Genomic DNA, 16,955 nt, shown 5'->3' with positions numbered 1-16,955 from the left:
CCATCGAATGCATGAAAAGTAGTCATCTGGCTACTTTTCACCTACTGTACAGTAGGGGAAGTATTCAGTTTCAGACGAAGCGCTCGTCTCTATGATTGACAGGACCTGTGGGATTGGGGGGGCGGAGCTTAGTGAAGGATCAATTAGTCTTTCTTCTAATACCTGGAATCCACTCACTCTGTCTCCAGGAGGAGATGGTAGATGTCAGGCACATTTCTCCATGGACACGGTTGACATTTTCAAAGATTTTATTCTAAATGAGCATTTGACATTATTGCTTATCTAACCATACTGCGCAAATGATATTCCATGGGAAGATACGCATCCTTTGAAGAGGCAAAATAAGAGGGCGGATAATTAGCGTGTTCTTTGAGCTCTTGAATGGAGACTTCCTTTCTGAGAGTCTCTCCTGGGTGTCATTCGAAGAGAGAGAGAGAGAAATAGAGAGAGGGAGGAAAACTGATGGTGTTTCCCTCAATACAGTTCGAGCTTCCCCCATCTGGAGCCATGCGCAGATGTTCATGTAGTTTAACTGAGAGTGTGTGTGTTTGGGGTGTAAAGGTTCAGATTTCTCATGCTTCTGTTTGTTTCATGCCTCTGGGGTGTCCGTTTCAGTTCGGTAGAGTAAATAATCGCGCTACTATTGGTGGTGCAATGCTTAGGAAATCTGAGACTGATATGGATAAGTTTTAACACTTTTTTGCAGTCTAACTGCCGCTACTTGTGTAAAAGCAGTCAGTGAATTCAGCAAAGGATTGATATAGAGTAGTGATCCAGAAAGGCCTATTGTAGAATGAGATTTGATTAGGTTTGGATCTTAAACTCAGTTATCAAGTGATGCCGAAAAGCAGCTTCCAGCAAACCTTTGCAGCTCGTATCAGTTTTTCAAACACAAAAGTTTAACAAGAAGAAAAACTCACGAGTAAATCACACCGCAGGCGTCAGTGGCCCCTGGCGACAAATAAATGTGTGTTCTAAATCTCGCCTCAGTGTTTCTTCCAGACTTCTATTTATTTCTTAATAGTTCAATTAGTCTTCCAGATTGCAGTTTAATGCATTTCAATTTGATCTTGATGAAGTTGAATTTGATCCTCAGTTGTCTATCGCCTCGGCGGAATCCCCTCGGCAGCTGAAGTGTGAACAGAGTATCGAATGTAGTCGCAGGTTTGTTTGCTTGTGAATTTAATTAACTCACTATTACACGTCGACACACTGGAGATTGTGCATCATAGGCTGCATTTACACTGCAAGGCAGTTTTAGTGTGTCAGTGAATGCATTGATTTCAATAGATTCGCACTGAGAATCCGAGCTTTGTCTCGCATGCAAGCGTCCAGATGAGTGAAGGAACGCCCGAAGCTGGAGTCTCTTTTCTAACATTGTTTTTTGATAAATGAAAAAAGAAAACGAGCCTTTTCTCAAGGTCAGATGTGCCACTTCATTCTCGGGTCAGATGGTCTGTGTTTTTGCGGTTTCAATGCACTTTTTTTTGTGCCTTTCCAGAATCAATGTATTAATAATTCATGCTATAGTCAGATAGGTGTTACTGCTGGCTGGGAATAATTTATTTTAATACTGGGAATACATGATTGATGAAGGTGACCCAACACTAAAAGATATAAATATACAAAATCATCTGGCCCAAGCCTCCGTCCTTCTCAAGGCTTGACTCCAAGGTTAGAACAAAAATCGATACTAGATAGAAGAAGAGAGGAAAAAGTGTAAATCACAAAAGTTGAGAGAGTTTGTGCATGCAAAAAAGTTCCAAAGCACAAAGTCCCTCTCTATATCAGTGTCACTGTTTCTGAACTCCCCGAAACGCCTCCATTGTAGTCTTGAGTTTTTTTCCAGGAACAAACACGCCACAATGTTTCTCATTTAAATAATTCCCGAACAAGGCGTATGCTAAATAAAGGGGCGGGGCCTGGTGGAGTTAGTAGTGTGTTGAAACTCTGTTTTTGGTTATGGTGAAGGGCAGGACATTTCCCAAACACACTTGAAGCAGTTGACCAATCACAACACACTGGTCCAGCCGACCAATCAGAGCACAGTGTGCTTTTTGGAAGGAACTAAACTGGGGTGCGTTTCCCAAAAGCATCGTTAGCCACTATGGTCACGAGTTCTGTCGTTACCAGCATAGTTCAATGAGTCGTGTTTCCCGAAACCATCGTTCTAACGAACATTTGCAAACAGCATCGCAAACTTGTGTAATTGAAAACGACAGCTCTCGACCTGTGGCTACAAGCAGAGTTTCTAGTTTGCATGACATGTGGACTTAATAAATCCGTATCTTGAGACAAATAAGCAAGCTGACATTCAGTACAATCTGTATCTTTTAATTTAGAATACATACAAATGTTATTTACGTCTTTTAGTTTGTCAAGAGATTTAAAGCGCCGTGTGTGAACGTGCTCTAGTGCGTAAGAACGAGTCTATGATTGAATCTGGAAATAAAGCAAAATAACTGAGAAAAATTAGAAATAGTCCTCAGATGCCATGTCTGTAATTTATAGAAAAACAAGCATTAATTCGATCTCAAACAGACTAATTAAAAGTAGTTATTTCTTCATGTGCTATATATATATATGTGTGACCCTAGACCACAAAACCAGTCTCGTGTCGCACGGGTATATTTGTGGCAATAGCCAACTATACATTGTATGGGTCAAAACTGTCGATTTTTCTTTTATGCCAAAAATGATTAAGATATTAAGTAAAGATCATGTTCTATTAAGATATTTTGTCAAATTCCCACCATAAATATATAAAACATGTATTTTTGTGAGTGAATGCAGCACAAACGTGAACATAAATGCACAACTTTAAAGGAGATTTTCTCAATGTTTCCATTTTTTTGCATCCTCAGATTCCAGATTTTAAAAATGGTTGCATCTCTGCCAAATATTGTCATATCCTAACAAACCATACATCACTGGAAAGCTTATTTATTCAGCTTTCAGATGATGTATAAGATTTCACAAGATTGACCCATGTGACTGGTTTTGTGGTCCAGGGTCACATATAAGGATATTTTGCAATACATTTAAATGATATCAAGGACTATAATTCATTGATTTATACATTCTCAGTGGCTCATGGGATTGTGGTTCACTCCCTCATAAAAATGTAAATATACAGTCTTATATGTTTTTCTTATTTCCATATTTTCAGATTAAAATCATACGCTGTAATGTAATGGTTTTGGTTCAGGCTTATAGAGCTCGAGAAAATGAATGAAACTGAGGCGCTGAACAAGCGTGCGGTCACTGCTGTGTAAAATAAAATCAAGTCCTGCACCATTTTTCCTGTTGACTTATTTTTCTATTGAAACTGGAAGTTGGGACACATTTAGAAAAATCACACACTGAGGGTTGAACGCCCTCAAGCTGAAAGTCTAGAATCGCTGCTGGTAATGACTTTCTCTTCTATTCGTTGTTGTATTGACAGGTAAGTGTAATGGAGAGAGAGAGAGATGTTGTGAGGAGGACGATTGGCTGTAATTGGGTCTAATTACTCTGCTGGGTCTGTCTTAATTATGAACCTTGTCTTTTAATTTGCCAGTAAGCATTTAAGTGGATGGGCTTCAAACATGTCCAGAGGAGATTTATAGCTGGTCAGATTGTATTGCTCAGGAATAATTATTATGAATAATTAAGATTGTTTTAATGTTTTTGAAAAAAGTATATTGTGCTCACCATGCCTGCATTTATTTTAATACTATAAAAAGTGTAAAATTGTGAAATATCATTACAAAAAAAATCTATTATATTTTTAAATCTTTTGAATAATAATCAGCATCATTACTCCAGTCTTCAGTGTCACATGATCCTTCAGAAATCATTATAATATGCTGATTTTTTTGCTCAAGAAACATGTATTATTATTATCAATGTTAAGTTGTGCTGCTTAATATTTTTGTGGAATCCGAGATACACTATCATTCAAAGTTTTGGAGTGAGTGATTCATATTTTTATTCAGAAAGGACACATTAAATTGGTCAAAAGTGATAGTAAATATATTTATAATGTTTTAAAATAAATGCTGTTCGTTCGAACTCTCTATTCATCAGCGAATGCTGAAAAATTTACAATTTCACGGTTTCTGCAATAATATGAAGCAGTGTAACTGTTTTCAACATTGATGATAAGAAGAAATGTTTATTGAGCAGCAAAACAACATATCATAATGGTTTCTGAAGGATCATGTGACACTAGCTAAGTTTCCATCCACTTGTCAATCGAATTATCTGAAGTTCGGTTAAAAAAAACGCATGCGAATAAAGCTGGTGAAAGTGTGTTTCCATCCAACGGCTTTAAAGCGAATAAAAACCTGTGTGTAATTACGTCACATGCTGTTTTGCGATCAAATTGGTATATCGAATTGATTTGAGACATTTTAAGGTGTTTCCATTCATTTTTGCACTGAATTAACATTCAAGCCAACATTTGCGAACAAAGTTTTGCTAGACAAAATCATTATTCATTAGCAATTCATTATTTATTCGGCAAATAACGTTTCCATCAGCATTTATCGCATAAGCCGTATATCGATCAAGATAAAATCCGATGAGACCGAACGCATTTCATTTGAGTCGATATTCATGAAATTCAATCGAATTTTACTGTTTCCATAAGGCATTTTTCATTCGATATCACTTAATTCGGATAAAAACGTGTGGATGGAAACATAGCTACTGAAGACTGGAGTAATGATGCTGAAAATTCAGCTTTAATAACAGGAATAAATTACAAATAAATTAATCAATTATTTTAAATTGTAATATAAGTGTAATCAAATAAATGCAGCCTTGGTGAGCAGAATAGATTTCTTTCAAAAACATAAAACATCTTAAAGGGGTCATGACATGAGAAACCAAATTTGCCTTGATCTTTTGGTATATAAGAGGTCTTTGTTCATAGCTTAAGACGTCCTCCCCATTATAAACGAATCATTTATTTAATCAAGCTCTAAATACAGCTCGTTCTGGATTCATGGTAAGAAGTGACGTCACGGTACGAAGTGACGTACCAGCGTTTGCATATGACCGCCTCCGGCACAAGACAACTACGCTTTAAGCGCAAGACAACTACGCTTTAAGCGCAAGACAACTACGCTCATTTCGTATCGTTGTCGCGCCCGCGCGCTGCGCGCCTCACAAGTGTTCAGTCGACGGAAAGCGAGTGGGTCTGTGTACAGGGAAATTACGATGCCGCAGATGTGCTGTTCCTGGCTGTGGACAAACAATCTTTGAATACGCTGCGAAAGATCCAGACGTCAGGGAAAAATGGATCCACTTTATTTTTTGCGGACGTCTCAGTCACGGCAGTGTTAGTTTAAGCGTTTGTTCTATACATTTGAAGGATGACTGTTTTGAGAACAAATCCCAAAATTATGCTGGCTTTGCCAGAAAACTGTTGCTCAAAGATAAGTCCGTGCCGACTATTCTGGGCTCAACAACGACGACGCAAACTGTAAGTAATGTGTTTAAAACTTTAAACTACTTTTTAAATACGCTGAATCCGCAAATGTTCTGGCTGGGGGCGTTAATAATTGATGCATAGGCACTGACGTTAGCCAATCATAACAGTGGGCGTTAACACTGAACTCTTAAAGGGGAAACACCCCCAAAACAGACTGTTTGAATCAGAGGATGAGAAACAGGGTGGGGAAAGGTCATAAATCACTACATTTTAAAAGTTTTTTGTAAAAAAAAACTATAGTAATACTATAATTGCACCTAAGGGAACATAATAATAAAATAAAAAAAAACCATGTCATGATCCCTTTAATAATTACGAATCTTTGACCGGTAGTGTATCTATCATGATATGTAGGAATTGTGTCGAGACTACGAATGCATGATCACTTCACATCTCTGCAGTGTTTGGTTTCACTTCTAAAGCACTACACACTCCAACAACTTGAAATGTTCTTCTCAAAGTAGCCTCCTGATACCCTCAACATAATGGATCCATCTGTGTTCCAACTCTATCTAAATAAATGAGAGTCTCTGAAGATCTCCAGGCTGCCGGTGAGGAATGAGCTCCTTAAAGTGAAGGTGACCTGAAAGTGATGGGAATTAGCCTCCTAAGAACAGTCGAATGAGAGTATTACTCAAGCTGTCTGTGGCCAGTGAAGACATTCAGCACATATCAATGTGAAGTCTCCAAGAGTTACTTCTCCCTAAAGTCAATATTTACTCACCCTGGTGTTGTATTAATGTCATATGCCTGTCAGAGCAAATAGTTTTTCAGAGCAGGAAAAAAAAAAAAAAAAACTGTCTGGCTCGCGCTCGTCCATTTAATAGCAGAGACTAGCGACCGACTTCAAGCTTTTTAAAGGGGTGGTTGAGTATGATTTCACTTTTCTAACTTTAGTTAGTGTGTAATGTTGCTGTTTGATCATAAACAACATCTGCAAAGTTACAACACTCAAAGTTCAAAGCAAATGAAGATATTTACTTTTAAAGAAAAGGACTAACAAACGGCTGGTAGGGACTACACGACATTCCTCACGGGTTAGTGACATCACCAACCCTAAAATTTACATAAGCCCCGCCCCCTGAACACACAGTCCATGTTGAGAAGAGGAAGAGTTGTTGTAGTCGAGTACATTTGTGAGTCAGCTCAAACTTTAGCATCCATCTTTTCACATGCAATAGAAAGTCACTCTGTGTGCATCTCACAACAGTTCCTATACGAGCGATTTATAGATTACCATGACAGAATATGCTAATTGAAGATAGTTAACTCCACATCTGCAACATAAATTCATCAACTAACCATTCAGAGACGTCCTGTTGCTTCTACATGTTGTCACTTCTTCTTGAGTCTCTCCATCTTTGTCTGACTCCGTTTTAACATTAAAGACAGAACAGTTTCTGTCATTTTAGTGTGTCTGCGTGAGGTAATCGCAGCTGCTAACACACACACACACGAGCTCTTGAAACCCCGCCCTCTGCAGCAGCTCATTTGCATTTAAATGGCCAGGCACAAAATGGTGCATTTGTGCAAACCCTCAAAAAGTGACAACTTTAACATGCTATATAAAAATATATGTGAGGTATTTTGAGCTAAAACTTCACACACACACTCTGGGGACATCAGAGATTTATTTTACATCTTGTAAAAAGGGCATTTTACCACCCCTTTAAAGAATCACAGAATGCGCCAGGCTACACATGGGGATATACAATAAGATTTGGAGAAAAACAAACATAAATTGAATGTATGATTTAACAGGCCTTTTGCGTTGGTCTTTGTTTGTGAGACTATAAGCGCCGCAGTTCACTTTGTCTCGCCATGAAAAAAAAACCACGATGTTCCAACAGGGATATATATTTTTTTTTAATCTGCATTTAAAACTGTCAGATATTGTCAGTTTTCTGAGGAAGTTTGATTCATGCATTGATACTACCACCCTGGCATTCTGTGTTTGCTGAATGAAATCAGATACTTGTTTCTTGGTGCTGATTCCACAGATGTTGTGTGTTTGTCTCTGTCACTTTCTCACAAAACATGTTTGCTTTTGATAACCATTTGTAATGAACTCTTGCGTTATCCTTTATTTATCTTCCTCTGAACTGTCTGTTCAATTCTCAGTCGATTTTCACATATATAAAATTATGTTACGCCTAATCCTGATTTTAAGGTTAGAATCGTGGACAGTGACAGAATGAGTCACAAATTTGTATTTGAACATATTTTCCAAGTTAAATGATTTTGAAAACTTTTTCAAAACTGAAAAAATCTGACTGCCTTTAAGTGTATAATAAGTAAGTATATCATATAATTTGAAACATCTTCAAAAGCTAGTATATGATAAAGTTTTAATTAATATTTTTAACTCTGTGTTATCAAATATTGGGCCTTTTTTTGCAAATCAGATTTTTTTTTTGTCATGCTATGATGTATTATTCACTCCTGCAGTTGCAAACATGTTTCTCTCCATGATTTACATTTTTAACGGAAAGAGAGCTGATTGCAGGCAACATCTTTGTAGAATGAATCTTATTTTTATTTCCAGCACATCCCAACTGAGCTCACTGATAACATTACGGGTGCCGGCAGTAGGACACCCACTACAACCAACAGAACCGTGACCCGACGACCTCCAGCGAGAGACCCTGTATGTGTAAAAACACCCCGTCAAGCTTCTTGATTGGAGATGGATCAATAATGGGTCCACTTTCATGATCAGTGAGGGCTAGTTACGACTAATCACTGACGTCTTTAATCACAGCCTGTTTTGTGCAAATATCTATGACTAATGTAAGCATGTCTTGTTGGTGGGAGTTGGACTGTTCGTGTTACCACATGCTAAGTGAAGACCGTAACAGTAACCCTAACACATCCGTCAACGTTTGCAACACCTGCCTGACAGTTTAAAACGAGTCAAGATGTACTTAACTATTTCCCGCTCACACACAAATAGTGTCTCAAAAAACAGTATGCATTATTCTACAATAAGCGTTTCATACAGGCATGATCTTATCATGTTGCACGTGAGTGAAGCTGCATGTGAAATTACATTCAAAGTCAAGAATTAAAAAAGGAACAGATTCTTACATTTTTAATTTTTGTGTCCAATTATATTGGAAATAAAACCTTTTTTTTTATTCCTAAAATGTCAGTTTGATAAATAATGAATAAAATTCAGTATGTACTTCAGAAATGGTTTGCATTGAGCACCAGTGTGCTATTCTGAACCCTGAACGGGTGTAAGTTTTCTGCATGCAGACTTTCTGTGCACACAACACATCCTCACACAAATAGTCACATTAGCACATGCCCGCATCCAAACCAAACCAAATCTGTGGCTGTTCAACTGAATGTTCACCAGCATGCGCGGCACAGAACAACACGACGGCCCTGCGTCTGCAATCCTGAAACCGTACAGGAGCTTTCAGCATGCTGTATTTTTAGCCGCTGTAATTTTATTCATTGTCTCGGTGCGCTCCATTTTTGTGCTTCCAACAATAGCATCTCTATAGCATCTTTCCACGAGCCTTTCTTGTGCACCGGCTGCCAAACGTGCAGAAATTAAAATGCTAATTTGGTGCCATTAGCTTGACAGCGCAGCCATTACCCATGACCACAGCACAGCCCAGAGGTCCAGCGGTTACAATAACGCAACGCACCTGATTGAAACCACCCAGCTATTATGGAGCACAGAAGTGAAGGGTAATGGACAGGTTAAAGCAAAACCCGGTCGCTGTGGAGAAAAAGACTGAAAGAAAGAACATATCGGTTTTGAAAATAAATAACATTTTCAGGACACCATTTTGCAACATTACAGAATATAGAGTGAGAACTGCACTGTACTGGGTTTTTATTATTATTATTATAAATAAAACAAAGGCTATTGTATTGCATTTCACAAGAAAATACTATTGAATTTCACTTAATTCAATTTAGTCTTTATTTCATAAATCTTCTAACATAAAACAAAAGATTATTGGAGTATATTTTACAAGAAAATACTATTTAATTGAGTTTAATTTACTCTTTATTTGATAAATGTTGCAACATAAACAAAGATTGTACTATTTAATTTACCCTTCATTTAATAAACGTTGCAGGATTTTTGGAGTACATTTCTACAGTAAAATACTATTTCAGTGTTTCAGAATTTCACGTTTAAGGGGCCGTTTATACGTTACCGTTTTCAACTAAAAACAGAAGAAAAAAAATAAGGACATTTTGGACGTTCATTTACACAAATTTGGGCCTGAAAACACATTTTGAAAAGCGGGTTTCAAAGTGCAAGTTTTTGAAAGTGATACTGTTATCGTCTCTGTGTAAACTACAAAAATGTGAATTTGTTGAAACGGTTAAACTTTACAAAGTGTTATCGCCCACTACTGGCCTGGCACGCATAATACAGCGTTTTTAATCGTTTTCGCAGATCTGTTTGAACGGGGATTGGTTTGACAAGTTTGTTGTCTCTACTCAATGGAAAAATGTGTCAGTTTTTAGCACATCATTGTCATGTAAATGAACCCAAATTCAATGTGGTACTAATTTCTGAGTGAAAATCAGTCCTGCACCATTTTTGTTCAGTGTATACACTGTGTTTTAAAAATGGAAAGACATCCACACAAACATATTTACCCACAAATACCTACCTAAGCGCTGTAGCTTGGGATTTGTTTGATTTCTTTCGGGATAATCCTTTTAAAACCTCTCTTAATTCGTGGTTGTTTAGGGTGCTTTCCTCAAACACGCTCAGTTTTACCGCTGTGAATTGCGCTGCTGCTGATTTAAGACGGAAATACTCTCTGTGTGTGTTGGGATTACTTTCATTTGGCTCACAGTGAAGTCTTGTGTTTTTTTTGGATACGCCTCTCTCTTTGTCTGACACATGGCTCTGAAGACGGCTTTTGATAGATGTCTGCTGTCTTTTTGCAATGCTTCAGACACACATCGAGCTGGAACCATTTTTAGATGTCAGATGTGAGTGTGATTTAAGTGTGCTGTTGATCAGTGCATCGATGAATGGATCGAGGAGGCGATTGCTCTCTACAGTTCTCTGCTGTAATTCTCTTATCATCTACTCCAGAGATCCGGCTTCCTTCCTGTAAGTGGCCGCGAGTCAATAAGGACTCTTGTCACCTCAACTCCTTGCAAACTCAAGTGATCATAATTATGCTGACATGTTATATCTCCTTAGGGCCTCTCCCAGGCTTTAACTCCTCTTAATCGTCTCCATTATCTAATAGCCCTCTGGATCAGAAACACAACATTTGCATGCAGTTTTGGTCTTTAATCATGTATGAGGTTGGTGATGTAAGCCAACATTTAGATCATTTTCCCTGGGTTTCACAAACTAGCTAGTTTAAGTTAATCCCAGACTAAAATGCATTATTGAGCTGTTTTTTAACTGAAGGCAACTTGGATCTTAAAATATGTCAGTGCCATTGTTTTGTCAAGATGCAGTAATGTTTTTTCTAAGGTAAATGTCCTAATTGATCTAAGGCCTAATCCTGGCTTAATCCAAGCCTTGTCTGTGAAACCAGACCTATATAGTTGATCCAGTAACTGCTTCGACGCAGTGAAGAGTTCATTCAGTAAAGGATTCATCGGACTGATTCAAACCAAAACTGATTCAATTGAGTCATATATAGTGAATCGGACTACATAGCAAGCGCAGGTTTGTTAGTTTTGGCTTGCTGGTCCAAATCTGATCTGAGAGCTTGAAATGGTTTGATGGCAGGAAAATCCCTTATTAGAGAATTTACAAATAGGTATATTTTAGTTTTTGTATAGTTCATGAATGTAAAGAACAAGTTAAATGAACAGCCCCAATATGACTCATTATTAGACTCTTAAAAATAAATGGTTTATCCAAAAATTTGATATTTACGGAAGAGGATTAGGGCCAGGCAATAATAAAAAAATAAAACCATCTCGAGATTAAAGTCATTATAATGCGAGATTAAACTCGTTAAATTTCGAGAAAAAAAGTCGAAATACAATCTTGAGAATAAACTCATTAATTATCGAGAATAAAGTCGTTGTGTTGCGAGAAAAAACTCGTTAAATTTCGAGAAAAAAGGCGAAATACAATCTCGAAAATAAACTCATTAAATATCGAGAATTAAGTCGTTGTGTTTCGAGAAAAAAAGTCGAAATGAAATGTAGAGAATAACGCATTCGATCAGTGTTCATTGCATAGGCTTCTGATATCAACCTCATCGAGGTTCCGTGGTTTCCCAGGATACCATAAGACGCATTATTAATCGTTGTTGGTTGTGTACACCTTCATCCACAGAATGTAACGACTGTAACCATATACAGCTAGCAGTAATAGCAATGCTGTACGGTTTTAATTTATCATAGCTGTCCATATGCCAGAGTGCATTTGGGCCAGCGCAAGTGGCGTCTTCTCAAGCGTCTCCTTCGTCGTAATTCCACACCTTGAGCATCAACAAATAATGCGTCTTATGGTATCCTGGGAAACCACGAAACCTCAATGAATTTCATGTTGGACAAAAGCGAGTAGACATCGCGCAAATTGGACTGATTTTTTCTTCTAAAAACACCTAGCCGACCTAGACCATGTTCTATTCTGTGTTACTGCAAGAAAGTCAAAAATATAGATTGACTAAGTGATCTAACTCTGCCATGTCCTCTATCAGTAGGGAGTTTATTCTCACAATTACTTCGACTTTTTTCTCGAAATTTAACGAGTTTTTTTCTCGAAACACAACGACTTTATTCTCGATATTTAATGAGTTTATTCTCGAGATTGTATTTCGACTTTTTTCTAGAAATTTAACGAGTTTTTTTCTCGAAACACAACGACTTTATTCTCGATATTTAATGAGTTTATTCTCAAGATTGTATTTCGACTTTTTTCTCGAAATTTAACGAGTTTTTTCTCGCAACACAACGACTTTATTCTCGATATTTAATGAGTTTATTCTCAAGATTGTATTTCGACTATTTTTCTCGAAATTTAACGAGTTTAATCTCGCATTATAATGACTTTAATCTCGAGATGGTTTTATTTTTTTTATCATTGCCTGGCCCTAATCCTCTTCCGTAGATATTGTCATTATTATTATTATTATTATTTTAAAGCCCTTCAAGCTCTTGTAAAGACAAAAACACCATATAACATTTTCATATGACTTGTGTACCATGTTGTTAGTCTTATAAAATGTAAAAACAAAAAAAACTTCTTTTTTTTATGGAGCATTTTGAACTTTTTAGATCTTTATTATAAACATTCTGTCAGTTTTTTGTGTGTTCCGTTGAAGAAAGTAAATGGATGAATTATTTTCAGGTGAACTGTTCCTTTATATAATAACAGGCTTTAGATCACTTCCATCTGAGTGATTTTGAATGTAATCATTTTGAAGTTTGATGAAGCAAAATTAGTGAGAAAAAAATTGCAATAGGAAAAACAAACTTGCTGAAGAAATTGCATGTTATACAACTGCTATTATTCACATGCTCTTCGTAAATCAATAGCCTCCTCTGACTCCCAACGCCAGGAAACATCATGTTAAAGTGTTTAATAATGGTCTACGCTGCCGGCCTTGGCCGCAGAGATCTTGGCAGTTTCCCTGCAGAAGGAAAGCACCGCGGCGTGTTGAATACGGGTCGCTGAGCGATACGTCCAGAGGTCAGGGCTGTGCGGATTCAGAAATCACTATTGGAGATTTAGGATGTACTATAAAGGGGTCATGCATTTCATTATTTTTCTAAGGACCATTTATTGGGCCAAAACATTAATAGTTTCCCCTTTTTTTTATCTTCTATTGAGTTTTAGAAAGTTTATACACTCGAAAAAATATTGAGGCCTAAATTTAAGATTTTTGTATTTGAATTGCATATGCAATTTCCATGCATTTGGATCACACAGTTTTAACATAAAGTTAATGTGATGCATATTTGTCAGTCATTCGTCAGATATATTTGTGATAAATATATAAACCTGGTTAATGTTTATTTACAACACATGCAGTTTATTACTTTTATAGGAATCTTTTATTTATTTACGCATGACAAATATGCATCAATTTTATTAGTTTGTTAAAACGGTGTAATCCAAATGGATGGAAATTTGAGATGCAATTCAAAAACATAAATCCTAAAGTTATGCCTAAGTACAGTGCAATGAACAAGGATTAAGAAACATTTGATTCCTCATAATGTGGCCGCTTTAAGAGATTTTCATGCATTTTTATGTTTTTGTTCCCCACATTTTGAAGAAAGTTTTCCTCATTTACTGAAGCATGTCATTTATAATGTTGCTAAAGCACAAAGATGAATGTCTAAATTTTGTTTGTGTTCTGCAGAACGGCGAGGCGTCCCTGTTTGAGGTGAACATCCGTTACGTTGGCGGTCTTCTCTCTGCGTTCTACCTGACAGGCGCTGAGGTAAGATTCAATCTCACCCGTTCTTCTCACTAACTATTTTATATAATTTACTGGAACTGGAGTTAATGTATAATCACATGAAGTACAGCCAGAGAAAGGTCTGTTTTAAGGAGAAATTATCTCCTGTGTGGTGTATCTGTGACGGGCCCAATTTGAAACCGAGGGCATAGATTGGAAAATAAAATAAAGGTGATCCATACACACTCAGAGTTGTGAGTCAGCCTAATGGAAATTGATTTTCAGTCAGAATTAGTCAAAGAGGAAGACAGATGCTCTGTGTTTTCTGAGACCATCCATCTGTGTCTCAGATATAGACACACGTACCACATATACACATCAGATGAGTCGATTTGATGTTTCATTGAGCATTGAGACGTTTGCTCGATATTGACATATGTTTGAGATGGAAGCATATAGTAAGAATAGATTGTAAAATGTGTCATGCTCCATCATTTTGAGTCACTTTGGCTCTGAAACCTATTCTTTGAATGCATTAAAGTGAAAAATAATTACCGCTTTCTAATATTATAGTTATTGCGTTTTAGTTCCAATGCAAATGTCGTATTGAAATGGTAGATTAACTAGTTAACTAACTGTGACAATCTATGGACTTAAAGTAGGTAACAGTATTTTCTTCATGCTTTATCTTGTAATAAAGACGAAGGCTTAATTGAATTGACTTGTTCTGAAAGGCATCTGTTTGAGGTTTTAATGGTTTGCATTTACATGTATTGAATTTATTTGTATTTTATGTCATAAATTGCTAGCATGACCATATCATTTTAATATAGCATGACCAGACTGTACATGTCATTTGATTAGCTGTTGACTCATTACGGAGTTGCTCTCTGATAGATGTGAACATACACAGGATCAGTTTAAGGTGCTTGTGCTTTAGTTGTGCACTTCACTGCAAGTGTGTATGAGTCTCTGCCTCCATCTCTCACTGTAGAGGGAGTTTGTTGTTCACCATTTCTGATGAATCTATCAGCATAGCTCAGCAGTCTGCAGTGATCTATCCCTGCATTCATGCGCAGAGGGAATGTGTGTGTTCTGGATGTAGATTTATCTCATCCGTCTCTGAGTTTCCGGGGGTTACACCACCTGCAGATAAGGGCGGGTGATTGGAAAACCCACTTTTGCGAAACGGCCACGGTGGCGAGGCATGTGTAAATCACCCGGACAGCATGAGGTCGGGAAACATCACAGAGCTTGTGTTTGCGGCTAACAGCAGGATTTACAGCTATAGAGCTCGATATGAACTTGAAGTTGCTCTTGTTGTGATAGTCGATAGAATCACTCTCTGTCTCTAGGCAAAACATCATGATATGACCGTCACTATCATCTCTAACGTTCACTGAAAGCCTGAAATGGCTTATGTTCTCATTCTTATTATCTTATTATTTAAAATAGACAAAACAAGCTTTAAAATATGCTAAAACAGCAAAAATCAAGATGTAAACTGAATTTAAAGTGTTAGTATATAGGTGCATGTCCATTACAGTTCCCTTTCGAGGGAACTCGCGATGCGTCGATGACGCTTTGGGAACGCGTACAGCGTGAACGAATCTGAAGCAGCTGTGTCAACTTAGTCCAAAGTAATGAATGAACGAGCGCCACGTGCGGGTGACGTCATGACCAGGATACAAAAGCGCACTCGGTGAAACCGGCACTTCAGCTTTTTTGCCTCAGCAAAACAATCTGTGTGTCTGACTGTCTGTCTATTTACTGTTGTCCGTGATTTATATATATATATTTTGTGGTTATTATGGCGAAACAATTATACAGGCTGTGTGCTTCTCCCTGCCCGCGTTATTTAACGGGTGGGGACACACACGAGCTGTGTGTAATGTGTTTGGGAGTGGAGCATGCGGTGTCAGCCTTCGAGGGGGCTGACTGCCATCATTGTGAGAAGCTTCCGCTTCGCATGCTCCGCTCCCGTCTGTCACTCTTTGAGGAGAGTGGTCAGGCTCGCGATCCTCAGGGTGCAGGACCCGCTGTTGCCGAGGCAACACGGAGAATGCATTCCTGGGGATCGCAAAAGGATCTCTCAGAAGGGTTGGAGACGGGTCCGAGGACCTTATCTCCTTCCTGTCCTGGGAGATCCAGCGCTCTCTCTCCGGTGTCGGAAGCCCGCTCTGCGGCTTCTTCCGCCCGGGTAGAGAGCCCAATGCTTCAGTGCTCTAGCTCCGAGGAGGTAGATGTACTAAGCATTGGCAGTGACACAATCACTGGAGAAGGGGACTCGCCATCCTCTTCTCCAGCATATGAGGAGCTGGTGGAAGTGATATCTCGTGCTGTGGATAAATTACATATTGAATGGCCAGCCGAGAAAAGGGGCGCTCGTCCGAAAAGCAAATTAGACGAGCGCTTCTTACCATCTAATGTTTCACTTCCACCACGAGGTCTTCCATTTTTTCCTGATCTTCACAGTGAGCTGTCTAGATCATGGGATAAACCATATTCTTCTCGGCTCTTTAGTCCTCAAGTGCATATTTATTCGGGGATTAGGGGGCTGAGAGAGCATGGTTATGAGTCGATGCCCCGGGCTGAACAGACGCTCGCGAGTTATCTGTCACCCGGTTCAGCATCGTCTCTGAAGACCTCGGCTTTGCCCACTAAGCCATTAAAAACGACATCTACATTAGTGGGCAAAGCATATACGGCAGCAGGTCAGGCTGGAGCGTGTCTGCACACTATGGCACTGCTCCAGGCATATCAGGCTGAGCTGCTGGGGGATTTGGACAAAAGTGAGGGAGTTGGTCCCGAGGAGGTTCGAGAACTTCGTCGGGCCACAGATTTATCTCTCAGGGCTACTAAGGAGACCGCCAGAGCAATCGGGCGGTCTATGGCAGCCCTTGTAGCCACTGAGAGACACCTCTGGCTGAATCTGGCAGATCTTAAGGACAAAGATCGTTCTTTTTTGCTGGATTCTCCTGTCGAGCCTTCTGGTCTCTTCGGCGACTCCGTCAATTCGGTCGTCGATAGATTCCAGGAGGCTAAAAAACAGTCAGAGGCTTTTAAAAAATTTCTCCCTCGCCGAGTCCAACCCCCTGGGGCTGCTGTGC

The 16,955-nt window shown here is 38.6% G+C and overlaps 1 protein-coding gene across 4 annotated transcripts in view; it reads left to right on the top strand.

Annotated features, from left to right (window-relative positions):
* Positions 1 to 16,955, top strand: part of LOC307005479 (mannosyl-oligosaccharide 1,2-alpha-mannosidase IA) — a 219,284-nt gene that overhangs the window by 142,566 nt on the left and 59,763 nt on the right. For 2 of the 4 annotated variants that reach the window (XM_079625696.1, XM_079625695.1), the window contains exons 4-5: positions 8,025 to 8,126; positions 13,807 to 13,887. In XM_079625696.1, the coding sequence (XP_079481822.1) occupies positions 8,025 to 8,126; positions 13,807 to 13,887 (183 nt within the window). The remainder of the gene's footprint in view (positions 1 to 8,024; positions 8,127 to 13,806; positions 13,888 to 16,955) is intronic. The other 2 variants (XM_079625698.1, XM_079625697.1) reach the window with 1 other exon arrangement.

The sequence above is a fragment of the Phoxinus phoxinus genome, assembly GCF_949152265.1.
Source record: "Phoxinus phoxinus genome assembly, chromosome: 10".
NCBI lineage: Eukaryota > Metazoa > Chordata > Actinopteri > Cypriniformes > Leuciscidae > Phoxinus > Phoxinus phoxinus.
This window is presented reverse-complemented; position numbering and strand designations above follow the sequence as displayed.